General features: G+C 48.1%; 1 protein-coding gene across 4 annotated transcripts; it reads left to right on the top strand.

Moving 5' to 3' along the window:
- Window positions 1-5,712: 5,712 nt before the first annotated feature.
- On the top strand, window positions 5,713-27,988 carry sf1 (splicing factor 1). Of its 4 annotated transcripts, XM_080493973.1 has the most exons (13): window positions 5,713-5,780; window positions 7,916-8,339; window positions 18,019-18,150; window positions 19,836-19,911; window positions 22,455-22,607; window positions 24,791-24,880; window positions 24,984-25,167; window positions 25,238-25,353; window positions 25,431-25,538; window positions 26,123-26,315; window positions 26,464-26,689; window positions 26,778-26,942; window positions 27,134-27,988. In XM_080493973.1, exons 2-13 carry the CDS (start codon window positions 7,934-7,936, stop codon window positions 27,463-27,465), a joined length of 2,181 nt encoding a protein of 726 aa, XP_080350099.1. In that variant the 5' UTR covers window positions 5,713-5,780; window positions 7,916-7,933; the 3' UTR covers window positions 27,466-27,988. The 4 variants fall into 4 exon arrangements, with proteins under 4 accessions (XP_080350099.1, XP_080350098.1, XP_080350096.1 ...); XM_080493970.1 differs by lacking the exons at window positions 5,713-5,780; window positions 7,916-8,339 and adding an exon at window positions 16,453-16,852 and having other exon boundaries at window positions 27,134-27,983; XM_080493971.1 differs by lacking the exons at window positions 5,713-5,780; window positions 7,916-8,339 and adding an exon at window positions 16,453-16,852 and having other exon boundaries at window positions 26,467-26,689; window positions 27,134-27,983.
- Window positions 27,989-27,992: the final 4 nt, after the last annotated feature.

Consider the following 27,992-nt stretch of genomic DNA (forward strand, 5'->3'; position numbering starts at 1 on the left):
GCCGCCCTCTGGTCCTCCTCAGTACTCCTGCAGCAGAGTTCTGTAGGAGGGGGAGTGTTGATAAAGGTTTTGGGAGACCAGAGAGCAGGGCGGTACTATAGTCCAGCCTACAGGAGGTAAAGGCTTCAGCACCTCCACCCTTGGCTGGGAGAGAAGTGGGTGGAGTCTCGCTACGTTCTCCAGCTGATAAAAACAGTCTGTCACATGTTTGATGTTTGAGATCAAATGAAGCTCAGAGTCCAAAGTCAGGACCCGGTTCTGTTCGGATGAAGATGGGTTCTGGTAAAAGGTTCTCTCTCTGCCCTTCAGGACCGAGAACTAGAACCTGTGTTTCGTCCTGTTTGAGCTGAAGGACGTTTGCTGCCGTCCAAGACTTAATATCTAAAATGCAGTTAAGAAGGACATCAGTTGTCCTCAGGAGACACCAGAGGAGACACCAGAGGAGACACCGGAGGAGACACCAGAGGAAACACCAGAGGAGACACCGGAGGAGACACCAGAGGAGACACCGGAGGAGACACCTCCACATACAGCTGGGTGTCTTCAGCAGAGCTATGGAAGCTGATGCCATGTCTCCTGAGGACGTCCCCGAGTGGCAGCATGTCAAGATTAAAAAGGATTGGGCCTAAAACTGATCCCTGGGGAACCCCACAGCTGACTTCATGGGTTCCTGAGGAACGTCTGTCCATAGTTACAAAGAAGCGTCGATCTGTGAGAAAAGAACTGAACCAGAGACGCCGGGCAGATTCCTGAGTCTCTAATAAAGGACCTGATCAATGGTGTCAGAAGCAGGAAGATCCACTAAATCTAGACTGGGAGCTGTTGGGGGTCTTGATTGCCCCTGATGCCATTTAGAACCTTTATCAGGGCTGTGCTGTGGTTCTTCCTCAAACCAGACGCGTCTCTAAAAGGTTATTTAGAAGTAAAAAATCCAAACTATTTTCTCTATTTTAGCTTCAGAATGTTCTGTTGGATGCAGGACGGTAGTTCTTAAGAACCTTGGGTTCTAAACTGCTCTTCTTCAGAAGGGGCACCACCACGGCGGTGGGGAGAACACCGTCTGAAGAGAGCAGCTGACCATGTTTAAAAGCGGTTCCTCAGAGAACCCTGAAATGACTGAACGAGTGATGGAGGGAGTGGAGCTAAAGAGAGGATGGGGGGGCTGTAGATAATGAGAGGATGGGGGGGGGTTTGTATATAATGAGAGGATGGGGGGGCTGTATATAATGAGAGGATGGGGGGACTGTAGATAATGAGAGGATGGGGGGGGTTTGTATATAATGAGAGGATGGGGGGGGGGCTGTAGATAATGAGAGGATGGGGGGGATTGTATATAATGAGAGGATGGGGGGTCTGTATATAATGAAAGAGAGGATGGGGGGTCTGTATATAATGAGAGGATGGGGGGGTCTGTATATAATTAAAGAGAGGATGGGGGGTCTGTAGATAATTAATGAGAGGATGGGGGGGTCTGTATATAATTAAAGAGAGGATGGGGGGGTCTGTATATAATGAGAGGATGGGGGGTCTGTATATAATGAAAGAGAGGATGGGGGGTCTGTATATAATGAGAGGATGGGGGGGTCTGTATATAATTAAAGAGAGGATGGGGGGTCTGTAGATAATTAATGAGAGGATGGGGGGGTCTGTATATAATTAAAGAGAGGATGGGGGGTCTGTATATAATTAAAGAGAGGATGGGGGGGTCTGTATATAATGAGAGGATGGGGGGGGGTTTGTATATAATGAGAGGATGGGGGGGTTGTATATAATGAGAGGATGGGGGGTCTGTATATAATGAGAGGATGGGGGGTCTGTATATAATTAAAGAGAGGATGGGGGGGTCTGTATATAATGAGAGGATGGGGGGTCTGTATATAATGAGAGGATGGGGGGTCTGTATATAATTAAAGAGAGGATGGGGGGGTTTGTATATAATGAGAGGATGGGGGTCTGTATATAATGAGAGGATGGGGGGTCTGTATAAATTAAAGAGAGGATGGGGGGGTTTGTATATAATGAGAGGATGGGGGGGCTGTATATAATTAAAGAGAGGATGGGGGGGTCTGTATATAATGAGAGGATGGGGGGTCTGTATATAATTAAAGAGAGGATGGGGGGGTCTGTATATAATGAGAGGATGGGGGGGCTGTATATAATTAAAGAGAGGATGGGGGGGTTTGTATATAATGAGAGGATGGGGGGGCTGTATATAATTAAAGAGAGGATGGGGGGTCTGTATATAATGAGAGGATGGGGGGTCTGTATATAATTAAAGAGAGGATGGGGGGTCTGTATATAATAAGAGAATGGGGGGGTCTGTATATAATGAGAGAATGGGGGGGTCTGTATATAATAAGAGGATCGGGGGGGGGGGGGCTGCTAAAAACAAAAGTGGTACGTAAAAGAGGTAAAACTGTTAAAAGCCACTTTAGATGAGCAACATGATGGAGGCAGCTCCTCCTCCTCTCCCTCCACCCTGATAGAAGATAAAACATTAAGCTTTGGTGGGGGGGCCTCAGTAAGAACAACTGCTACGTCAGTACCCAGCCATGTCTCAGTACCCAGCCATGTCTCATGCCTCAGTACCCAGCCATGACTCAGTACCGAGCCATGTCAGTCCCGAGCCATGTCTCAGTACCCAGCCATGCCTCATGTCTCAGTACCGAGCCATGTCTCAGTCCCGAGCCATGTCTCAGTCCCGAGCCATGTCTCAGTCCCGAGCCATGTCTCAGTACCGAGCCATGCCTCATGTCACAGTCCTGAGCCATGTCTCAGTACCGAGCCATGTCAGTACCGAGCCATGTCTCATGTCTCAGTACCGAGCCATGTCAGTACCGAGCCATGTCTCATGTCTCAGTATCGAGCCATGTCTCAGTACCGAGCCATGTCAGTACCGAGCCATGTCTCATGTCTCAGTATCGAGCCATGTCTCAGTACCGAGCCATGTCTCATGTCTCAGTATCGAGCCATGTCTCAGTACCGAGCCATGTCTCATGTCTCAGTACCGAGCCATGTCAGTACCGAGCCATGTCTCAGTATCGAGCCATGTCTCAGTATCGAGCCATGTCTCAGTACCGAGCCATGTCTCATGTCTCAGTACCGAGCCATGTCTCAGTACCGAGCCATGTGTCAGTACCGAGCCATGTCTCAGTACCGAGCCATGTCAGTACCGAGCCATGTCTCATGTCTCAGTACCGAGCCATGTCTCAGTACCGAGCCATGTCAGTACCGAGCCATGTCTCATGTGTCAGTACCGAGCCATGTCAGTCCCGAGCCATGTCTCTGTACCGAGCCATGTGTCATGTGTCAGTACCGAGCCATGTCAGTCCCGAGCCATGTCTCTGTACCGAGCCATGTCTCATGTCTCAGTATCGAGCCATGTCTCAGTACCGAGCCATGTCTCTGTACCGAGCCATGTCTCTGTACCGAGCCATGTCCCAGTCAGTAGGACAGTCTAACTTGTTTTCTCACATCAAGTCATTCATATTAAAGTTTAAAATCCAGCGCACATTAAAAACAGCCATTGTGAAGTTGGTGCTGTGCTCAGGGTGACGTAGGAAGAAGAGTTTGTGTTCTGCTGAAAGTTCTGGGTTTGGAAGGTCTCCTGGAGGCGACTATGGGAATGAGGTGGATCATGTTGTCCTGAGTTTCTGTGGGGAGGAGTGGGTGGGGGGGGGTGGGGGCGTGGCCTGCAGGGAGTCACCTGTGGTTGATTGGACGGCGCGGTGGACGTTACCTGATAAAACAGAGTTGCTCACTTTGGTCGGATGGAGGCCATGGTGCTGGTAAATCAGAGAGCGGTTCCAGAACAGGTTAAATTGTAGATGACATTCAGCTGGAGCTCTGAGCAGGAGAACCGGAGAACTGGAGAACCAGAGAGCAGGAGAACTGGAGAACAGGAGAACCGGAGAGCAGGAGAACCAGAGAGCAGGAGAACTGGAGAGGAGAACCAGAGAGCAGGAGAACCAGAGAGCAGGAGAACCAGAGAGCAGGAGAACTGGAGAACCAGAGAGCAGGAGAACCAGAGAGCAGGAGAACTGGAGAACCAGAGAGCAGGAGAACTGGAGAGGAGAACCAGAGAGCAGGAGAACCAGAGAGCAGGAGAACTGGAGAGGAGAACCAGAGAGCAGGAGAACCAGAGAGCAGGAGAACTGGAGAGGAGAACCAGAGAGCAGGAGAACCAGAGAGCAGGAGAACTGGAGAACCAGAGAGCAGGAGAACTGGAGAGGAGAACCATCATCATCATCATCATCATCATCATCATCATCATCATCATCATCATCTCTATGTCCACTCTGGAGCTCTGGACTAAAACAAGACGGAGGTGAACAAACGGCACTAGAGCGACCAGGAGACTCTATGTTTTCATCGAGGTTCTGGTCAGACTAGATGGAGCGACCCGGACCGAACCACTGGGACAGTCCGTCTCCTGGTTCTGTCAGTCTACATTGGTGAGATCAGTGACGGACCACGTTCTGGAGGGACGCCATGACGTGGTTCTACTGGCTCCGCTAACGTGGAAAAAGAACCGGTTCTTTGGTGGTGCTCATTAAGAACTGGCTCTAGAACTAGGACCTGGTTCTGTAGGGTGGATAAGCCCGTGAATACAGGCACAGAAGATTCTCATCTTGGTGATAAATGAAGTGGCACTCATTATTCTCCAGGAAACCTGTTAATCAGATGGAACCTTCCTGTGGAGAACTTCCTTTAACAGTTCAACCAGAACCAGCAGGACGTCAACATGTTGCTTTAGTTATTGTCCTTCCCTAACTTGGGCATAAGTTGAAATAGAGCGACACTCGGTAGAGCGCAGACTTTTATCAACGCCACATTTGTTTACAGAAGGCCAGTTAGCATGTTAGCCGTTAGCTCATATCGACGCTAACTCGCCTGTCAGGTAGCTACGTCGCTGTGGAAGGATGAGCAGGAAGCGTCTCCATGGCAACCGACGCTGATCTCCTTTGATGTCCTCCATGAGAAGCCTTCTCATCTGCTTTGTATGGGAAAGGTTTTACCTGTTAACGGACCAAAATCTCATGTATTCATCCTCGATGATGACAAATCACCCCTGATGGAATCTATACAAACCAGTAACTAAATACATCTATACAAACTAGTAACTAAATACATCCATCCAAACTAGTAACTAAATACATCCATCCAAACTAGTAACTAAATACATCCATACAAACTAGTAACTAAATACATCCATACAAACCAGTAACTAAATACATCTATACAAACTAGTAACTAAATACATCCATACAAACTAGTAAATAAATACATCCATACAAACTAGTAACTAAATACATCCATACAAACTAGTAACTAAATACATCCATACAAACTAGTAACTAAATACATCCATACAAACCAGTAACTAAATACATCCATACAAACTAGTAACTAAATACATCCATACAAACTAGTAAATAAATACATCCATACAAACTAGTAACTAAATACATCCATACAAACTAGTAAATAAATACATCCATACAAACTAGTAACTAAATACATCCATACAAACCAGTAACTAAATACATCCATACAAACTAGTAAATAAATATATTCAGACAAAAACAGAACCTGAGCATCTACTTGGCGAAAGTAATGAGATATAGTTCTATGAACGTTGTATTTCTCATTCTACGTTATTTGTTTGGCCCCTCCTCCTTGCGTGCCGTGTGACGTCATGCTGTGACGTCCGCGTTGGAGCGCGAGTCGCCATTTCACTGTGAGCGGAAGAAAAGCGACACGCAGCTGCAGCTTCCGAGGTAAGAAACCGTCGACTGGAGGCTCGTTCTTCTCTTAAAAGGCTCGTTTTTCTCCCCGAGGCTCGTTTTCTGCACGTAAACGTGTCGGCGCGGCGCCGTTCAGCGGAAGAGTCCAGCCCGGGAAGAGCCGCTGTTAGCCGAGCGAGCTAACAGGCTAACAGGCTGAACCGTGAAGGCCTCAGCTCGTCCTCCGAGTCGGCCTCAGCTCGTCCTCCGAATCGTCCTCAGCTCTTCCTCAGCTCGTCCTCCGTGGCGGCCTCAGCTCGTCCTCCGAATCGTCCTCAGCTCTTCCTCAGCTCGTCCTCCGTGGCGGCCTCAGCTCGTCCTCCGAGTCGGCCTCAGCTCGTCCTCCGTGGCGGCCTCAGCTCGTCCTCCGAGTTGGCCTCTCCTCCGTGGCGGCCTCAGCTCGTCCTCCGAGTTGGCCTCTCCTCCGTGGCGGCCTCAGCTCGTCCTCCGAGTTGGCCTCTCCTCCGTGGCGGCCTCAGCTCGTCCTCAGCTCTTCCTCAGCTCGTCCTCAGCTCGTCCTCAGCTCGTCCTCCGTGGCGGCCTCTCCTCCGTGGCGGCCTCAGCTCTTCCTCAGCTCGTCCTCCGAATCGTCCTCAGCTCGTCCTCCGAGTCGGCCTCAGCTCGTCCTCAGCTCTTCCTCAGCTCGTCCTCAGCTCTTCCTCAGCTCGTCCTCCGAATCGTTAAACATCCCTTCTCGTTCCCGCGCTGCAGCAGATTTTGCTGCTCGGCTGCAGCGGAACGAGAGCGGAGCTTCATGAGTCGAAACGACCCAGTCCTGCACGAGAGCTCGTCTTTATATCGTTTATATAATTTAGGCGTCTCTATTCATGCATTTTGCATGAAACGTAATTGTATGTGAATAAAGCTGATCTATCAATCAGTGGAAACATTTTATTTTAAGCTTTAACATCCTAATGATCGGAGCAACTGGCTGGAAACTAACTAATTAAACCAAAAGCTTCTTTAAAACACTGAAATCTGAGAAACACCATGTATTAAAGAGAAAGTACTGTCTGGGTCAAATCAGGTCCAAAAAGAGAAGAGACACTGTTCTGTGGGAATCCTTGTTAAATGTTAACGTGGCTATAGAGTCTTTGTTTATATCTGCTAAATAGATTCTGAGGCTTTTTCATCTAATTGACAATAACATCTAGAAGAGATTCGTCTTGGCTTCAAGCACCGCCGAACAGCTTTATTATTATACACAATTATACACACACAATTATACACACACAATAATAAACACACAATAATAAACACACAATAATAAACACACAATAATTCATGATTTGAGAACTGATCAGATTCTGTGGCAAACGTGAAAATGATCAGATAGAATCAAAGAAAGGAGTGAAATCCTGTCACTATGGAGAAACTCCAGCAGATTCCCTGAGGAACACCACTGCTCCTTGTCCCAAAGCGCTTCACACTCACACACTCTCACACTCACACACACACACACACACACACACACACACACACACACAGTCTCACACAGTCACACACTCACACACACACACACACACACACACACACTCACACATTCACACACTCTCACACACTCACACACACAGTCTCACACAGTCACACGTCTCACATTCACACACTCTGACACACACACACAGTCTCACACACACACACACACAGGTGGAGGGGTTCAGCTCAACATTCACACACATTCACACAGTCACACACATTCACACACATTCACACACACAGTCACACTCACACACACAGTCACACACACACACACACACACACAGTCACACAGTCACACACCACTGGAGGCTGCAGGCAGAGATGGGAATCCAACCTGCAACCTTCGGATTGGGAGCCGACCGCTCTACCAACCGAGCCGTCTCATTATGTGTGTTTTAAGTGATCTAATAACATATCTTAATGATTTAGTTAGAAGTTAGAGAACAGCTAATACAAGGTCAATCTGGAGCCTTTAATTCTTCATTTGTGCTCCAATTCACTGAAAGGTTCTGACTAGATAATGTCAAATCACAGAATGAAGTACACTTGTTGTGTAGTTCTGTCTCTGCAGAACGCTTTGTGGATAATCTGTGTGGGTTTGTTTGTCTGTTTGTTTGTCTGTTTGTTTGTTTGTCTGTTTGTCCCCTCAGTGACACAGAAGCTCCACAATGGTGAAGATCTTCATCGGAAACTTGTCCCCCGACACGACGTCCGACGAGCTCCGCTCGCTCTTCTCTCAGTATGGGAAGATCGCAGAGTGCTCCATCGTCAAGAACTTTGGCTTCGTGCACATGGACGACAAGGCGGAGGCGGAGGAGGCCATCCGCAACCTCCACCACTACGAGCTCAACGGCCAGCCCATGAACGTGGAGCTGAGCCGCGGAAAGTCCAAGGGCTCCACCAAGCTGCACGTGGGCAACATCGCCTGCACCAACCAGGAGCTGAGGGCCAAGTTCGAGGAGTACGGCGCCGTGCTGGAGTGCGACATCGTCAGGAACTACGCCTTTGTTCACATGGAGCGGATGGAGGACGCCTTGGAGGCCATTAATCAGTTAGACAACACCGCCTTTAAAGGTGAACTGATGGGAAGGGAAAGTTGTGTTCATGCTTGTGGACTGTTTGCTTGTGTCCCTGTCAGGTGACAGGTAAGTCTCAGGTGAGTGCAGAAGAAGAAGAGGAGGAGGAGGAGGAGGTAAGGTCGGTGTAGGACGGCCCCGTTGAAGCTGCTTTCTGTAACGTCGGTACGATGACAGGATTAACCAAGTCCTTTTAAATACATGCATCAGGTTAGTTTGGTTCTGGAGGGGTTCAGCTCAGCAGCTGGAGGGGGTCAGCTCAGCAGCTGGAGGGGTTCAGCTCAGCAGCTGGAGGGGTTCAGCTGGAGGGGGTCAGCTGGAGGGGTTCAGCTCAGCAGCTGGAGGGGTTCAGCTGGAGGGGGTCAGCTCAGCAGCTGGAGGGGGTCAGCTGGAGGGGGTCAGCTGGAGGGGTTCAGCTCAACAGCTGGAGGGGGTCAGCTGGAGGGGTTCAGCTCAACAGCTGGAGGGGTTCAGCTGGAGGGGGTCAGCTCAACAGGTGGAGGGGTTCAGCTGGAGGGGGTCAGCTCAGCAGCTGGAGGGGTTCAGCTCAACAGGTGGAGGGGCTCAGCTGGAGGGGGTCAGCTCAGCAGCTGGAGGGGGTCAGCTCAGCAGCTGGAGGGGGTCAGCTGGAGGGGGTCAGCTCAGCAGCTGGAGGGGGTCAGCTGGAGGGGTTCAGCTCAACAGCTGGAGGGGTTCAGCTGGAGGGGGTCAGCTCAGCAGCTGGAGGGGTTCAGCTCAACAGGTGGAGGGGCTCAGCTGGAGGGGGTCAGCTCAGCAGCTGGAGGGGGTCAGCTCAGCAGCTGGAGGGGGTCAGCTCAGCAGCTGGAGGGGGTCAGCTCAACAGGTGGAGGGGTTCAGCTGGAGGGGTTCAGCTCAGCAGCTGGAGGGGTTCATGGTCCCAGGACAAAGTCAGAAGCTTTTGAGTCTCGGCAGTTTAAAGGAGTAAAATCATTTTATTCTGGTTCTGACGACATGAAAACATGTGACAACAATGATTATATGCAAAGGAAGAAAAACCATTGAATTGTATCGGTACCACTGCACCGTGTGGCCGAACAAAATGAGCCAGAGCAGGTTTTCTGCCTCTGGAAAGAGAGTTTGAATCCCACAAGACTTCTTTGGTTATGTACTCTATTACAATGTTCTTATCGTTTCCCCAGCTTGCTGGACTGTTCAATACGTTGTCATTTCCTGTCCAGCAGTGGAAAGACGCTTTGACCTGATGCATGAATTTAATAGAAGTTTTTTTATAAACTCCTCGTCTGTAAAGCGTGTGTGTGTGTGTGTGTGTGTGTGCGTGTGCGTGCGTGTGCGTGTGTGTGTGCCTGTGCGCCGACACTTGTCAGAGTGTGCGGTGGGAGAGAACACGCCTCCCTCGTGTTGTTCACTGAACCACGGTAATTCCGGTATTCGGCTTGGGGCCCTCGGGCCGGCTTGGGGACCCCGGGCCGGCTCGGGGACCTCGTGTTCAGAGTTCCAGATTCCATCTTTAACTTGACTTGTGATGTTGACTCGGTGAGATGTGTGTTGCTGCTGCTGCAAAGCAAATGTGTGCGAATCACTGCGACACCAGTCCTTACTGAGTGTTTTCTTTTCAAGGCAAACTGATGAGCGTGAAGCTTTCCACTAGCCGCCTCCGTACTGCGCCGGGAATGGGAGACCGCTCGGGTTGTTATCGTTGCGGGCAGGAAGGCCACTGGTCCAAAGAGTGTCCGCTAGACCAAAATGGCTACCACAGAAACGGCTCAGAGCCAAAGTCTGATGGATTCGATGCCTCGAGTTTTGGCGGGTGTGGTCACAGCAGGGCGTACCCTCCGGACTTCAGTGGCGAAGCAGATTACAGTGGCAGCTACGCTCCGGTGCAGGGCTTTACCCGGGGTGCTGCTCACAGCGCCACCATGGCGGGCTACAGAAGAGGGGCGGGCTACGAGAGCGCAATGAGATACGGGCCGCACCCGGGTTACGGCTTAAACGCCGTGGCCGACCCGAACATGGCGCGGATGTACGGCAGCGAGGCGGCCTACCGGGGAAACGCCTCCCTCTATGGCGCGGTGCCAGCCTACCCGATGCGACGGTCGCCTTACGAGGAACGGGATCCGTACGGCGTCGTGGACTACTACGAGAAGTACAGGGCCAATACGTATGGAGGCAGTTATTTCGAGGAGCGTCGCGGTGTCCCCTTGCCTGCTCCATCCACCACCACCTCCACGCCGCTAATGAGGGAGCGCCTGCCGCCCTCTAGCCTCGACCCATATGAGTGCCCCCCCCTCCCTCCTCCGCCGGCCCCCGTCACCTCATACTTCGCACGTGACCGGAGTCCGATCCGGAGAGTCGGTACTGAGGCGGAGGGATACGCATATGAGCGTTCGCGCCTTTCCCCGGTGAGCGGCCTCCCAAGAACCTCCACCTACGAGCATCCGCGGGACGGCGGCGCGGAGCGGCCCCGGTATACTTACTAACCCTGCAGCTGACGCACGTTGAGCAGGTAGGGAAGCCCAAGTGCCATTGGCATCATCACTGACCTTCAAGCACCTGCAGCCGTCTGAGGATGTGTAGTCACCCCCCTCCCCCCAGAGACCCCCGCCCCCAGCCTCCGTCACACTGCTGTGAGACAGTATTAGCGCCACCTACAGCCAGGCTGTGTCATGTTTCTCATGCTAAGCTCAAACAGACCAAGTTTTAAACACGTCTTTTTTTCTTGTTAATGTTAGCGAATAGCACGCTAACCAGCTAGCATGTGCAGTGAACCTAGTCTGTGGTCAGTCCAACCACAAACAACCGTGAACACAACACAAGGACTGAAGCCTGCTGCAGTGCCCCCTGCTGTACGGGGGTGGTACCACCTGTCTGCCCCCTGCATGTGCATGTTTTACCTGAAGGTGAGTCTGGTTCCCGCGGTCTGCAGCGCCCCCTGTGTGTCCATGTCCTTCTCATTCTCCTGTAGCCGTTAGTGGGAGTTCTGCAGCCGCCAGCGAGGATCAAACCTCGGAGATACCGCTGAGAGGCCAACGACTGGCAAGATGAGCAAGTCCTGAAGGTCTCCAGGTTTTTATTCTCCAAATTAAATGTTCTAAGCTCCGTAGAGGAACCGCTGTCGCCGTGGTTTAGTAGAGTTTTCATGCTGATGAGCTTCCAGGTTGAAGCAGGTCCAGGAACCTAGTGAGGACTGCACCATGTGGCTCACGTTGTGTCTCACTATTTGACAGAAAAAGTGTAGAACAATTTGAATGAGCTGGTTCTGCCTGAACCTGCTCGTCGCTCTGAGTTCCTGTTCCACCTCCTGTGACGTTTCTCTTTTTTTCTCTGGACTAAAAGCTGCAATGTGATCAGAATAGATTTTTCTTAGATTCTGAGAAGAAAGACTTTTCTCGCTGTGGCAAAGTGCAGCTTCTTCTTTTCAGTGCGTTGTGATGTCATAATGAAAGTTCTGTTGTGAGTTCTGACTCTTTACTTTGATTAAAAACTGTTTGTCTTACGTTTGGAGGCTGAACTCTTTATTTCTGACGCCTGCTCCTGGTGAACTTACGATATATATCAGTTCTCATTTCTACTGCTGCACATATCGGGGGGGGGGGGGGGGGTCACTTGTTTATTTGAAAGAGGTGGCGATCAGAAGTCTTTCCTGTGGAGGTCAGAACTCCTGCTGACGGGTTCTGGCCCTCGGATCCAGGGAACAAGACTAATATTACAATATCTGATTCTCCATCGTTTTCTACTGAAGTAATATGTGTAAGTTAAAGAGTAAACTTGTTCCTGGGTCTCAGGTAAAGGATCATCCTCGGTAAGAAGAGCGTCTTTGTGTTTCTTCTCGACTACGTTCAACTGAAGAAAATAGAATATTTGAAAGTACTTGAGCTTCTATTGTACTGCTGGGCGTCAGTCCGACCATATGAGTGTATTTTCATGCCAAAAGTACTTCAGTCTTGCAGTATAGTCACTCAGTTCTAGTTTCAACCACAAATAGTGAAATACTTGCAACTCAGGTTTTACTTTGAAAGACGTGTTTCTATAATTTACTGGTCAATATTATTCATCCTAAAAATCTTGAGGGGGGAAATATTCAGTCTGACAGCTAGTTTCTCTTTCAAAACCAGATTAAAACTATTAAAGAAAAGTAAAAGTAAAATACTTGCATAATATATCAACTTCCTTATAGTACCAATAATCAAATGTTTCCTGCGTTCATTTTCTACCAAAGACAGGATTGTAAAGAAGTTAAGAGCCTGAATATTTCAGACCCGGTAGGCAAGGCTGTCGGAAGGTTGCAGGTTAGATTCTCCGCCTCCCCGTCGTCGTGTCGTTTAACTGTGAAGCCCAAACTGCTCCGACTGGACGGAGGGACGGAGGGACGGAGCGACATGGCAGCCGCCTCCAGTGGCGTGTGAATGGGTGGATGTGACGGCTGGAGAAGAACAAGCCACGCCCCATTTTATCACAACGGCAGAAAGTCAAAATAACAAACCGATTTTCTTCTCAGATCTGAAAAAGTTTCAAACAAATGATAAATCCATTGTGTTTAAATCTTGTTGAAACGAGAGCGGCACTGGGCAGAGCACAGACCTGCACCAACTCGTCACCATGGAAACCAAGAGATTATAAGGTTAGTGACGCACCACCACACTCCTCCATCATATATCATCGTCGCTTCATCTTCTCATTGTTTGACACTGATTTACAGTCTCAGTGTGACCCCCCCCCCCCCCCCCCCCCCGACCTTTGACCCTAAACTGCCAACCAGGGTAATGATGATGCAGTGACGCTGGTAACACCTTCATTACTAACGCGTTACTCTGTTATGACCACTTTTTTCAATGAGTAATCTAACGTGTTACTATTTCTAAACCAGTAATCAGATTAAAGTTACTTTTCCAAGTCACTGTGTTACTATTGTAGAGTTACTATTATATAGTTGCTACTGTAGCATTACTATTGCAGAGTTAATATTGTGGCGTTACCATTGTAGAGTTACTATTGCGAATTTACTATTATCGAGTTAATATTGTAGAGTGACTATTGAGTTACTACTGTAGAGTTAATATTGTAGAGTGACTATTGAGTTACTACTGTAGAGTTAATATTGTAGAGTGACTATTGCAAATTTACTATTGTAGCGTTACTGTTGTAGCGTTAATATTGTACCGTTAGTAATGTAGAGTTACTGTTGCAGCGTTACTATTGTTACTTTACTATTGTAGCGTTATTATTGTAGAGTTACTATTGTAGAGTTACTATTGTAGCGTTACTATTGTTACTTTACTATTGTAGCGTTAATATTGTAGTTACTATTGTAGAGTTACTATTGTAGCGTTACTATTGTTACTTTACTATTGTAGCGTTACTGTTGTTACTTTACTATTGTAGCGTTAATATTGTAGTTACTATTGTAGAGTTACTATTGTAGCGTTACTGTTGTTACTTTACTATTGTAGCGTTATTATTGTAGAGTTACTATTGTAGAATTACTATTGTAGCGTTACTATTGTTACTTTACTATTGTAGCGTTACTGTTGTTACTTTACTATTGTAGCGTTAATATTGTAGTTACTATTGTAGCGTTACTATTGTTACTTTACTATTGTAGCGTTACTGTTGTTACTTTACTATTGTAGCGTTATTATTGTAGAGTTACTATTGTAGCGTTACTATTGTTACTTTACTATTGTAGCGTTAATATTGTAGAGTTACTATTGTAGAGTTACTATTGTAGCGTTACTATTGTTACTTTACTATTGTCGCGTTTATATTGTAGAGTTACTATTGTAGAGTTACTATTGTAGCGTTACTGTTGTTACTTTACTATTGTAGCGTTAATATTGTAGAGTTACTATTGTAGAGTTACTATTGTAGCGTTACTATTGTTACTTTACTATTGTCGCGTTTATATTGTAGAGTTACTATTGTAGAGTTACTATTGTTACATTATTGTTGTAGAGTTATTATTGTAGAGTTACTATTGTAGCGTTACTATTGTTACTTTACTATTGTTACTTTACTATTGTAGCGTTACTGTTGTAGCGTTAATATTGTACCGTTAGTAATGTAGAGTTACTGTTGCAGCGTTACTATTGTTACTTTACTATTGTAGCGTTACTGTTGTAGCGTTAATATTGTACCGTTAGTAATGTAGAGTTACTGTTGCAGCGTTACTATTGTTACTTTACTATTGTAGCGTTACTGTTGTTACTTTACTATTGTAGCGTTATTATTGTAGAGTTACTATTGTAGAGTTACTATTGTAGCGTTACCATTGTTACTTTACTATTGTAGCGTTAATATTGTAGAGTTACTATTGTAGAGTTACTATTGTAGCGTTACTATTGTTACTTTACTATTGTCGCGTTTATATTGTAGAGTTACTATTGTAGAGTTACTATTGTAGCGTTACTGTTGTTACTTTACTATTGTAGCGTTAATATTGTAGAGTTACTATTGTAGAGTTACTATTGTAGCGTTACTATTGTTACTTTACTATTGTCGCGTTTATATTGTAGAGTTACTATTGTAGAGTTACTATTGTTACATTATTGTTGTAGAGTTATTATTGTAGAGTTACTATTGTAGCGTTACTATTGTTACTTTACTATTGTAGCGTTACTGTTGTAGCGTTAATATTGTACCGTTAGTAATGTAGAGTTACTGTTGCAGCGTTACTATTGTTACTTTACTATTGTAGCGTTACTGTTGTTACTTTACTATTGTAGCGTTAATATTGTAGAGTTACTATTGTAGAGTTACTATTGTAGCGTTACTATTGTTACTTTACTATTGTCGCGTTTATATTGTAGAGTTACTATTGTAGAGTTACTATTGTTACATTATTGTTGTAGAGTTATTATTGTAGAGTTACTATTGTTACGTTACTATTGTAGTGTTACAATTGTAGAGTTACTATTGTTACATTATTGTTGTAGAGTTATTATTGTAGCGTTACAATTGTAGAGTTACTATTGTAGAGTTACTATTGTTACTTTACTATTGTAGCGTTACTATTGTAGAGTTACTATTGTAGAGTTATTATTGTAGAGTTACTATTGTAGCTTTACTATTGTAGCGTTACTATTGTTACATTATTGTTGTAGAGTTATTATTGTAGAGTTACTATTGTTACGTTACTATTGTTACGTTACTATTATAGCGTTACTATTGTTACTTTATTGTTGTAGAGTTATTATTGTAGAGTTACTATTGTTACGTTACTATTATAGCGTTACTATTGTTACTTTATTGTTGTAGAGTTATTATTGTAGAGTTACTATTGTTACGTTACTATTGTTACGTTACTATTGTAGCGTTACTATTGTAGAGTTACTATTGTAGAGTTATTATTGTAGAGTTACTATTGTAGCGTTACTATTGTTACTTTACTATTGTAGCGTTAATATTGTAGAGTTACTATTGTAGAGTTACTATTGTAGCGCTACTATTGTTACTTTACTATTGTCGCGTTTATATTGTAGAGTTACTATTGTTACATTATTGTTGTAGAGTTATTATTGTAGAGTTACTATTGTTACATTATTGTTGCAGAGTTATTATTGTAGAGTTACTATTGTTACGTTACTATTGTTACGTTACTATTGTAGAGTTACTATTGTAGAGGTACTATTGTTACGTTACTATTGTAGAGTTACTATTGTTATCATTTCATGATTAATTGTGTCCAATACCTTATTTAAGTCCGTGAAAACTCCAGCTGTAATTTTTATTGTGTGAAGAGTTCAGTTAATACTAGTGACTTGGAACTTGGGATCAAGAGTGTGCAGGTTTGAATCCCACAGCTGACGTCACTGCTGTAGCTCCCCGAGCATGACCCTTGACCTCTATCAGCCCTGGAGCGGCATAACGCAACTGCCCACCACATCGTGGAAATAGGATGTGTAGGTGCAGGAAATTAATTTCCCCATGAGGATTAATAAAGCATGACTGATTTAGTTTTACTTGTTTAATTGTGTTTTTTTTTTTTTTAATTCATCATAATCGTGACCATAGTTTGGGCGAATGGCCGCTTTGGTCCAATCAGTATTGAGAATGGTCAGCGAGGTGGTTCATCGCCCGGCCAATAGGAGCGCCTCATACAGCGGAGGCCCCGCCCTCTTTCCCCTCCACCAACCTTTGTGATTTACTGCTGGGCGCCATTTTGCTGTCCGTATAGTGGCTGTTTCACACTGGCAGTTTGAGGCTTTTAACTCCTCTTCAGGTAGATTTTAAACACAGTGAAACCTCAGCTGGAAGCCGTGTAGCAGCCGAAAATGGCGACGGGAGCAAACGCAACTCCTCTGGGGAAGTTGCACCCCAGCATCGGAGCTAAGCGGAGCTTCGAGGCTGGGCCTGGAGCGGGGAACGGCCTGATGCCCACCCCGGGGCCGCCCGGGACCTTCCCCGCTCTGCAGGCCTTCCAGCCCGCCATGCCTGCCCCTGCTTTCCCGCAGACACACCAGTTCAACCCGGGGACGAGCTTCTCTCCGCAGGCTCCGGCTCAGCCAGCGGCCGGGGCCGGACTCGTCAAGCCGGGTGAGTTCGTGCCGCAGTTAGCCGGCTGAAGCTAACAGGCTAGCGGCTTTCCAGGCCTCAGGACGGCGCGAAATGGAGCCCGAGACCGTAGGGGAGGAAGACTCTATTAAAGTGATTATAATCCAATATAGACTCTATTAAACTGACTTTATTCAAATATAGACGGTGTGAAACTGATTTTATTCAAATATAGACTCCATTAAAGTGATTTTTCCCCCAGTATAGACTATTAAACCGATTATATTCAAATGTGGACAATTAAACTGATTTTATTTCAATATAAACTTAATCTGTTTTTATTCAAGCAAACTCTATATCACTGCGTTTTCAACATCCAGACTATAAAAGGGTTTATAACCTTCAGACTGTTTTAACACCGTTACCACGATGCCAGGTTATGTTTTCTAAACGTGTCCTCGATAGAAACTGCAGTAATTGTCTCAGTGATCTAGTTTTGAGCTTTTTCTTCCTGAACCATGTACACGGTCTTTAGTCCTTTGGTGGGATTTTACTGAGATTATTAAGAAGCCAATTTGCTCAAAACCCCTACCCTGCAGTAGTTTAGAGTCCATTGCTACCTCCCAGGGTTCGGATCCAGTTCAGAGAACCGGTTTGGTGTAAAGACTCAGAGTTTATGATTTAAAATAATCCTGGTGTAGTTCAGACAGAGAATTGTTTAATCCCAGAATGTAATGATCACCAACCCACGAAGCTCCTTGTAGAGTCTGAAACGTGCAGCAGAGGTCAGTGTCTGTATTTATCATGTTGTCATCACAGGATTTCCTGTTGCCTGATGTTAAACATGTCCCTCTGCTGAGCTGGCACTACCATCAAACACAAACTGGACCTCCCAATCTGTTGTTATTGTCCATAACGAAACATTTTTAGGAGCTCATGCTAATTCTAGCTCAGTAATTAACCAAAGCATAGATTTAACTACATGTTTATTGCCCTAGAACAGCTGTTCAGCGAGTTGAACGGAGCACAATGATTGGCCCAATAGCTTGTTGTTATGTGATGATAATACTGCCTGTAGCCATTAGTCTGGACTCGTGTCTCGGTCCTGTCTCTAAAGCCGGCTGACTGTGTCTCACCGCTCTGTCCTGAGCTCCACAGGGTGTGAGGTGTCGCCACACAACCGTGACACGTTGCCTTTGTGCCGGTAGATTTCAACCAGAAGAAACAAAGGAAGAGGAGTCGCTGGAGCAGCGAGACGCCCGATCAGAAGACGGTGATCCCGGGCATGCCCACCGTCATCCCCCCCGGACTGACCCGCGATCAGGAGAGAGCTTATATAGGTAAAAGCCTCTCATCTATCCTTTTTAAGTTGCCACATGATCCAGTCTTGTTCACATGTTGAATCTTTCAAACCACTGTTCCAAGTTCTGTCCTGTTTGCTGGATTCCCAACAGTTTGAGCTTTGAGTCCAAACCCACACGACGCCTTATTTATCTGCGAACCTCATTATCATGGGGGTTCTTTCAAATCCTGCTCCAACTGTTGAGACCCAGCAGTCATTTTAACTTGACTTGCTGATGATTTCTCTTGAATGGGAGATTGAGTGTTTCTTCTGTGTTCCTAGTCCTCCAGTTTGCATACCATTAGGCACCCTTTAGAAAGGGGGTTGATAAACGAAGAAGCACCACTGCTTGCTGATATCTGCAGATCACTGCTCACGTCTTGCCTGATCACCCCCACACATCATCAGTATTGTTCCTGTGCATGGAGCGCTGTCCATAATGTGCTAACGTTGCTACAGTATATCGGTTCAAAGTGTGAGCAATGCTGCTTCGATGGCCAACCAATGTGTTAGGAACTCCTCCGCTCGGTCCAATTGGATGTTGAAATTTAAGAGGAAGCCTAAATGATTGTGTCTGTGCTGGTTGTCTGGCTTCTCCTTCCTCCAGAGAAGAGGGTGATCTCCATTGATTTAACCACTAACGCCTTCCAGCAGCAGTGTAGCACGGCGCTGTGTCCACAGACACTGGGTCCTTTAATAACTAACATCGTCACTGATGTTGTCTGCTCATTGGTAATGGTGCTTCTTCTTGGTATGTAAACATCCATCTGTGCCCACCCTGTATCACACTTCCTGTTTCCTCTCTGCTCATCCAGTAGACCCTCAAAGCTGTGTGTGTGTGTGTGTGTGTGTGTGTGTGTGTGTGTGTGTGTGTGTGTGTGTGTGTGTGTGTGTGTGTGTGTGTGTGTGTGTGTGTGTGTGTGTGTGTGTGTGTGTGTGTGTGTGTGTGTGTGTGTGTGTGTGTGTGTGTGTGTTTTCTTTGTGTTGCTGGCTCGTACACATGCAGGATCATCCCTGTTAGTCAGGCTAGTGAGTAGTGAGGTGTTTCCAGGTAAACAATCCTGCAGTAGTGAGGTGTTTCCAGGTAAACAATCCTGCAGTAGTGAGGTGTTTCCAGGTAAATAATCCTGCAGTAGTGAGGTGTTTCCAGGTAAATAATCCTGCAGTAGTGAGGTGTTTCCAGGTAAATAATCCTGCAGTAGTGAGGTGTTTCCAGGTAAATAATCCTGCAGTAGTGAGGTGTTTCCAGGTAAATAATCCTGCAGTAGTGAGGTGTTTCCAGGTAAATAATCCTGCAGTAGTGAGGTGTTTCCAGGTAAACAATCCTGCAGTAGTGAGGTGTTTCCAGGTAAATAATCCTGCAGTAGTGAGGTGTTGAGGTGTGAATGCTGAGGCAGGACATCATCATCTGCAGCCATGTGTCCATGTTAAATCAGTGTGTGAGAGCAGCGTAGCCCTGTAGGATGTCTGTACTCTGGGTAATGTGCCACGATGTTTCTCATGCTTTAGCCTCACCAGATGTTTATTTATCTCCCTCTTGATTTAACAGACTCACCATGTGTCTTTGCCTCAGTAATGAATGAGACAGTGCTCTAATGTGCAGAGCGTTGTCTCTCTGATAATGTTGTGGTAACCACATTTCTCTCCATCCTTGTTTTTCTTTCCTAACCTGAATTCTTCCAGTCCAACTGCAGATCGAAGACCTGACTCGTAAACTGCGTACAGGAGACCTGGGAATCCCTGTTAACCCTGAGGACAGGTCGGAAAAAGATTAAACCCACGAACAGTAACACTTTCTCTACCTTCTTGACTTTTTGGAAGACAAATGTTGATTTTCAGTTTTCATGTGGTTGTTAGTCTCCATCAGTTTGCTCTGTAGAGTTAGATGGAGGATGTAGAGTCCAGATAGAAACCCCCTAAAGGACATTTCAGCATTGGACTCCTCCATGCTGTCTCAGCTTGGATTCAGACATCTTAACAATGGCTAACATTTAATTCACAGCAGTTTAGATAAACGAATCACAACAGCTTCAAATGAATAGATTTGATTCTATTGCTGCAGACATGTTCTCCTTGTTTTACATCACAGCTGTTTAGCTCCGTGTCCAACATTTCTACTAAGTCAACATCACTTGTTGTGTTCATGTTGGCCTCATGTCACATGTTAACTACACTTCACCTGTTAGTGATAAACTGCCAAATACCACTGCTTTATTCCTGGTAAACACAGTTTAATTCAGCATTTAGTCCAGACAAGTTGAGGAGTTTCCAGTGTTTGTTGATCTGATCCTGAACCCTGGTGATGTAGTTCAGTTTTCTAGAAGACGGCGAGGTGAGTTCAGTCTTTCTCCAGAATATTGTGTCCATCAATCAACATGAAGCTAACATGAACACACGCTGCTGAGTTGACCAGCTCTTAAACCGAGTGTAACGTTATCCTAGGTCAGCTTCTGGTTTACCCAAGACTCCCAGACAGTGAAGAGTGAGACGGGTCCTGGTCTGTCCTCGCTCGTTCACCTCCAGCAGGCTCACTGTGGGGGCGCTGTCTCGGTCTTGGGTAAAAGGTAACGGGGGTCAAAGGGTGAGCAGAGTGAGTTTAGAGACAGGAAGTTTCACCTTTTGATTGACTCTTTTTTACACTGATCCTTGTAGTGATGTCCCAGCTCTGCTGGTCTGGTCTGTATGAACACATGAATACTCACTCAGCATAACGTGTGAAGGTTTTCCTCTGAAACAGGTCTGTGTGCTGATGTTGAACATCTTGTTAGCTCTAAACCTCATTTAGTCCGTTCAATCGGCTCTTTTTGAGCGGAAACTGCCTCACTTGACTCTGACTCTCTTCCTGCCAGTGATGACTCGAGCACTCGTAGACTTACTGAGTAACCTGGAAACATTGCCGCCCAGTTCAGAGGTCTGCAACCTTTGACCTGAAGAGCTTTAGAATGAGAACAACACAGATCAGAGTAGACCCAAAGAATCCAGAGTGCGGTTCTTCTTCTTCTGTGGTCGTTTTAGCCGTTTCACCTGTTAAACCTTCCATGTGGTTTTTGATTTGATTGAAGGCTGATTTGTGCTTTTTGTCCTTTACGGTTTCAGACCGCCGCCACCTCACTTGTCTTGTTCTTTCCCGTTTGTTTTAAGACTGTAGCTGCAGTTCCTCGTGCCTTTAACTCCAGCTAAAGCACAAGGTTGTGAGTTTCTTTCCGATTGAATCCTGGTAATGGGTGCAGTGTGACAGTATAAGGAAAGCTTGACCGTCCGCTGCAGAGGGGCTGAAGAGCCACGTGGCTCCACAGGTTGCAGACCTCTGACGTTGGGGAAAGGGGGCAGATTCCAGTTTTCCCTGTGGAACAGCACTGGCCGTCCTGTAACGTAGCTTCAATGAGGATGTTCCCACAGGAAGCGGCTCGTTCTCATGAGTGTGTGAACTCCAGCTCTGCTAGCGTAGCGTCCCGGCGGCCTGCACGCTGTGTAGACGTTCTCATCACGATCGGACACTTCCACAGAGCCGCAGCACTCTTATAAATCCCTCCGCAGTCTGACGTGACACTCGACTCGGGGGCCGTTTCAGGTTGTCACCGTTGGGAAGTTTCCAGGGTAATAATAAAAGGAAACCCCCTTTTTCCCCCCGACTCTTCACACCTCAAGGGAACTAATGTGGCTCTCTGCTTGGAGAGCATAGGAAAAGGTGGATCTCTAATCTCAATTCCTTTTCTCTAACCAAATTACCCCACGTCAACCTAACCCTTTTTCAAGCACAGAGCCTCCTTAACGCAGCAGCACAGGTTTTCAGCATCCGAGGGGGGTACGGACCTCTTCCTCCACGTCAGCACCAAGCAGCCACAGCCAGCGCTCTGCTTAGGACTCCCTTTTACTTTGGTTTCTGTTCTGACCTCCAACTTTTCTTGTAGGCCAACAATCCTGTATGCAGGTTTAGTTACGGCCATGTATTGGTTTTGTTTTTCTTTTCTTAACACCCCTCCAGTATGTTGATCACTGCTTTCCAGCTGTGGTCGCCACTCCTACTTTTCACCATCAAACTGAGAATAAGTCGAGCCTTTGACACGGCAGTGCAGAGTTCCAACAGTTCTCTGTTTTTGACTGCTCTGGCACTGGCCTCAGTCACAGTCCAGTTTATCAGAGAATCCAAATTCCCCAAACAGACAACGTTTCCCCTGTAAGACGTGAGTCGTCCTGACGTAGTCAGCGATAGGGAGCCTGTGTGATGACTGTTGGTGGCAGAGCTGCAGCTCCAGGAGAGTTTCCATCATGCTCCTCCTGTCTGTTGTCTACCGCCTCCAGGTCTCCTTCTCCAGAGCCCATCTACAACAGCGAGGGCAAGAGGCTGAACACCAGGGAGTACCGCACCCGCAAGAAGATCGAGGAGGAGCGCCACTCCCTCATCACAGAGATGGTCGGACTCAACCCAGACTTCAAACCTCCTGCAGACTACAAGTAGGACGTCCGCACCGTTCAGCTCTTTACAGCCGTGTTGTTGGTAAACTGCTCTCTGCAGTATGTGAGGCCTCGTGCCGCTCTACAACCCAAAGTGAGCCGGGTGTTCTGTGTCCTGGCCTCTGAATGAAGTTGTTAGACACACAGCGACTTTCCTCTTTCAATTCAATTCAACTTTATTTGTAAAGCTCTAAATCACACCAACAAACATCTCAGAACCTCTTACAATGATAGAGAACAACAGAACCCAACTAAACCTTCCAGAACCTCTTACAATGATAGAGAACAACAGAACCCAACTAAACCTTCCAGAACCTCTTACAATGATGGAGAACAACAGAACCCAACTAAACCTTCCAGAACCTCTTACAATGATAGAGAACAACAGAACCCAACTAAACCTTCCAGAACCTCTTACAATGATGGAGAACAACAGAACCCAACTAAACCTTCCAGAACCTCTTACAATGATAGAGAACAACAGAACCCAACTAAACCTTCCAGAACCTCTTACAATGATAGAGAACAACAGAACCCAACTAAACCTTCCAGAACCTCTTACAATGATAGAGAACAACAGAACCCAACTAAACCTTCCAGAACCTCTTACAATGATGGAGAACAACAGAACCCAACTAAACCTTCCAGAACCTCTTACAATGATAGAGAACAACAGAACCCAACTAAACCTTCCAGAACCTCTTACAATGATAGAGAACAACAGAACCCAACTAAACCTTCCAGAGCAGCAGATGGAACAAGCAACGGAGGAAACCAGGAAGAACTCCCTCTCAGGAAGAACAGTTCATAAGAAGTCCCTCTTCAGGAAGAAAGGGGGCGGAGCCTAGACTCTGGAAGGGCGGAGCCTAGACTCTGGAGGGGGGGGCATCCACCTTGACCGGTTGGGGGGAGAAGTACATGGGATAGGACAGGGAGAGAGAGGAATAGAAGAGGGAGAGAGAGAGGAATAGAAGAGGGAGAGCGAGGAATAGAAGAGAGAGAGAGAGAGGAATAGAAGAGGGAGAGAGAGGAATAGAAGAGAGAGAGAGAGAGAGGAATAGAAGAGAGGGAGAGAGAGGAATAGAAGAGAGGGAGAGAGAGGAATAGAAGAGAGAGAGAGAGAGAGGAATAGAAGAGAGGGAGAGAGAGGAATAGAAGAGAGAGAGAGAGAGGAATAGAAGAGAGAGAGAGAGAGAGAGAGAGAGGCAGACAGGCCAGATAAGTACAAATACTAAGAAAAGTCTATGATGAGCGTTGGTCTGATGATGAACCAATCTCAGTCTGGAGTTTAAGGGCCGTGCTGCTGTGGGGGGGTCCCGGTGCTGTGGGGGGGGGTCCCGGTGCTGTGGGGGGGTCCCGGTGCTGTGGGGGGGTCCCGGTGCTGTGGGGGGGTCGGGTAGTAGGACCGTGGTAACTCCACTCTGGGAGTCTTGGGTCTGATCCCCCCTAAGGATGCTAAGACTGGGGAGATGTGCTCTCTTCTTCCAGTTCTGGTTAGTAAACCTGCAGCAGCGTTCTGCTCTAGCTGGAAGATCCTAACAGAGGAGTTTGGACATCCTGACATTAGGGAGTTACAATCATCTCATCTTGAAGTCACAAAGGCAGGAAGCATTTGTTCTGCATCTTTGAAGGACAAGAAGTTTCTCATTTTTGCAATATTCCTTAGATGGAAGAAGGCTGTCCTGGAGACATGTTTAACATGGGACATAAAGGACAGATCCTGATCAGAAATAACACCCAGGTTCCTAATATCACTGTTAGAGGTTAAGGTAATATTATCTAAGGTAATCAGACTATCTGAAAAGTAATCCCTGAGCTTTTTAGGACCTAGGATTAGAACCTCAGTCTTGGATGTGTTGAGCATTAAGAAGTTGATAGACATCCAGGACTTAACGTCCCTGAGGCAGGACTCTAGTTTAACAAGTTGGTCGGCCTGATTGGCTTTAACTGATAAATAGAGCTGAGGATCATCTGCATAACAATGAAAGTTAATGTTGTGTTTCCTAATAATATTTCCGAGTGGTAACATCTAGAGATTAAACAATATGGGTCCGAGGACGGAGCCTTGTGGTACTCCACACAGGACCCCTTCATGTATTGAAGATTTGTTTCAGCTGTTTGATTCATTCCTCCATGTTGTATTGAACTCCACTCATCCTTCACTTCCTGTCTGTCTCCGTCAGGCCTCCAGCAACCAGAGTCAACGACAAAGTCATGATCCCCCAAGACGAGTACCCAGAGATCAACTTTGTTGGTCTGCTCATCGGGCCGCGGTGAGTCACGGTCTGCTTTCAGAGCTCAGGACCACGGACCCGGACCCGGTCCAGGTCCAGGCGGACTGGTTTAAGGTGCTCATGGTGTCTTTTCTCTGAACAGTGGAAACACCCTGAAGAACATCGAGAAGGAGTGCTGTGCTAAGATCATGATCCGAGGGAAAGGCTCGGTGAAGGAGGGGAAGGTCGGCCGCAAAGACGGCCAGATGCTGCCGGGCGAGGACGAGCCTCTGCACGCTCTGGTCACCGCCAACACCATGGAGAACGTGAAGAAAGCCGTGGAGCAGGTCCGCTCACTCCAGCACCGAGCTCAGCCCGTCCAAACCACCTCGTGTTCACACTGTCGTCTTCTCACAGATTCGCAACATCCTGAAACAAGGAATCGAGACGCCCGAGGACCAGAACGACCTGCGGAAGATGCAGCTGAGAGAGCTGGCCCGGCTGAACGGGACCCTGAGGGAGGACGACAACAGGTCGGACCGCCGCCGTCCACACACCGACTCCGGGGTGTCTCACTGTCCTCCACTGACCGCCATCTTTCTCTCTGTAGGATCCTTCGTCCCTGGCAGAACTCAGAACCTCGCAGCATCACCAACACCACCCTCTGCACCAAGTGTGGTGGAGCAGGACACATTTCCTCCGACTGCAAGTACACCAGGTACCTACTGACTGGATCCTCTGGTCACTGCTCAACACAGAGTGTGTCCAGCGCTGAACGCGGGGTGGAGTGTGTCCAGCGCTGAACGCGGGGTGGAGTGTGTCCAGCGCTGAACGCTGGGTGGAGTGTGTCCAGCGCTGAACGCTGGGTGGAGTGTGTCCAGCGCTGAACGCTGGGTGGAGTGTGTCCAGCGCTGAACGCGGGGTGGAGTGTGTCCAGCGCTGAACGCTGGGTGGAGTGTGTCCAGCGCTGAACGCGGGGTGGAGTGTGTCCAGCGCTGAACGCTGGGTGGAGTGTGTCCAGCGCTGAACGCGGGGTGGAGTGTGTCCAGCGCTGAACGCTGGGTGGAGTGTGTCCAGCGCTGAACGCGGGGTGGAGTGTGTCCAGCGCTGAACGCTGGGTGGAGTGTGTCCAGCGCTGAACGCTGGGTGGAGTGTGTCCAGCGCTGAACGCTGGGTGGAGTGTGTCCAGCGCTGAACGCGGGGTGGAGTGTGTCCAGCGCTGAACGCGGGGTGGAGTGTGTCCAGCGCTGAACGCTGGGTGGAGTGTGTCCAGCGCTGAACGCTGACTGTTTGTGTGTTCAGTACGTTCGCAGCCCACCGGGCCACGGGGGGGGAACCCCCCCAGTCGGCTCAGGACAAGGCCCGCATGGACAAGGAGTACCTGTCTCTGATGGCTGAGCTGGGAGAGGCTCCGGTCCCGTCCTCTGGGGGGGGACACTCAAGCAGCCCAGGTGGGGGGCCCCGGTCCTCGGGCCCCAACAACAACCAGCAACAAGTGAGTCTCTTTCTCTCTCACACACACACACACACACACACACACACACACACACACACACACACACACACACACACACACACACACACACACACACACACACACACACACGTGTTGCTGTGACTGATGTGTGTGTGTGTGTGTGCAGCAGAGCCGCCCCCCCTGGATGAACTCCAGCCCCAATGAGAGCAGAAACTACCACAGTATGCATGGAGGGCCAGGTGGGCATGGGGGGCCACACAACTATCCTCCCCCGATGCCCAGCATGGGGGGTCCACCAATGCCCCCCAATCCCAACGGAATGCCCCCACCCTGGATGCAGCCCCCGCCCCCTCCCATGGGCCAGGCACCAGGACCTCACGGACACCCCATGGGTGAGAACTGTTCTCTACAGGCTAGGACATGCAGGATTGGGAGGACTGGGGGGGGTCCTGGTTTAACCGAAACTGTTTCCTCTGGTAGGTCTTCTCCCTCCCCCGATGGGCATGATGCCGCCTCCACCCCCTCCCCCGAGCAGCCAGCCTCCACCTCCCCCTTCTGGGCCCATGCCGCCATGGCAACAGCAGGCCCCCCCACCCCCTCCCACCAGCAGCATGGCAACCAGCACGGCACTGCCATGGCAACAGAGTAAGAACACAGAACTCTTTGTCATTTGACACCGTGCTCATTTCATGCTTTGAATGATTAGAAGAGCTGAGCGGCTTCCTGTCTGAGTCTCACCAGCAGGTGGCAGCACAGCCTGTGACTGGAGCTTGTCTGTTTAACCCTTAACGTTGTTCCCACTGTTATGTAACCCGGTGTTGAACCCCCCCTTGCAGATACCACCACCACGTCCAGCCCCGGCACCGCCACCCTGCCTCCCTGGCAGCAGCCCCAGCAGCCCACTGCCTCCGCAGCACAGCCCCCCCCACCGATGGGCACCCCGTCCATGGTTCCACCCCCGCCCGGTGTGCAGCCCCCCCTGCCCCCGGGAGCCCCCCCTCCTCCTCCGCCGCCGCCCCCTGGCTCCACGGGCATGATGTACGCTCCTCCGCCGCCCCCCCCTCCCATGGACCCCTCCAACTTCGTCACCATGATGGGGATGGGGGTACCGGGCATGCCCCCATTTGGAATGCCCCCCGCTCCACCCCCACCCCCTCCTCAGAATTAATCCGTCCACAGAGGAAGGGGCAGCAGACTGACGCTCGGCCGCCGCTCCGACATTACCAGTGCTTTATTTTCTATCAGTGTGGTGACGTCTGGAGGACGCCCCCCCCCTCCCCCGTCTGAATGAAGAGCCCCCCAACCCCCCCGACTGGAGGAGAAAGGAGCCACTGTGCGTGTGTGAAAGCACACAGTGAGAATCTGAATCCCCCCCCATGCATGAGCGTCCGACCCGCCGGGTGGAGAAGAAGAATATTTTTGTAACCGGAGTGAGTCTTAGTTCTGTACGACCTTCGTAGTTTGTTTGTTCTGCAGAAGTTCCAGGTTTTGATTGTTTTGTTTTTTGCGTCAGTGTGATGAATTCAGAGCTGCTGCAGTCCCCCCCCCCTCCACCCCCACCCCCACCCCCACCCCCACCCCCACCCCCAACAGTCTGGTTCTGGAGTTGCTGCGTCGTCACGGCGACAGCTTGAATGAAAAGCTGTTGAAATGTTGCTTGGTTCAGCATTAAACTGATTAATTTCACCTCCGTCA

The sequence above is a fragment of the Lipophrys pholis genome (assembly GCF_963383615.2).
Source record: "Lipophrys pholis genome assembly, contig: SCAFFOLD_34, whole genome shotgun sequence".
Classification (NCBI taxonomy): Eukaryota; Metazoa; Chordata; class Actinopteri; order Blenniiformes; family Blenniidae; genus Lipophrys; species Lipophrys pholis.

Bases quoted from the DNA above. Each gene is read 5' to 3' on its own strand.
- sf1 (XM_080493973.1), top strand. From the start codon at position 7,934: ATGGTGAAGATCTTCATCGGAAACTTGTCCCCCGACACGACGTCCGAC. The intron at 18,151-19,835 runs GTAAAAGCCTCT...GAATTCTTCCAG, and splicing joins TCAGGAGAGAGCTTATATAG to TCCAACTGCAGATCGAAGAC. The intron at 22,608-24,790 runs GTAGGACGTCCG...TGTCTCCGTCAG, and splicing joins AAACCTCCTGCAGACTACAA to GCCTCCAGCAACCAGAGTCA.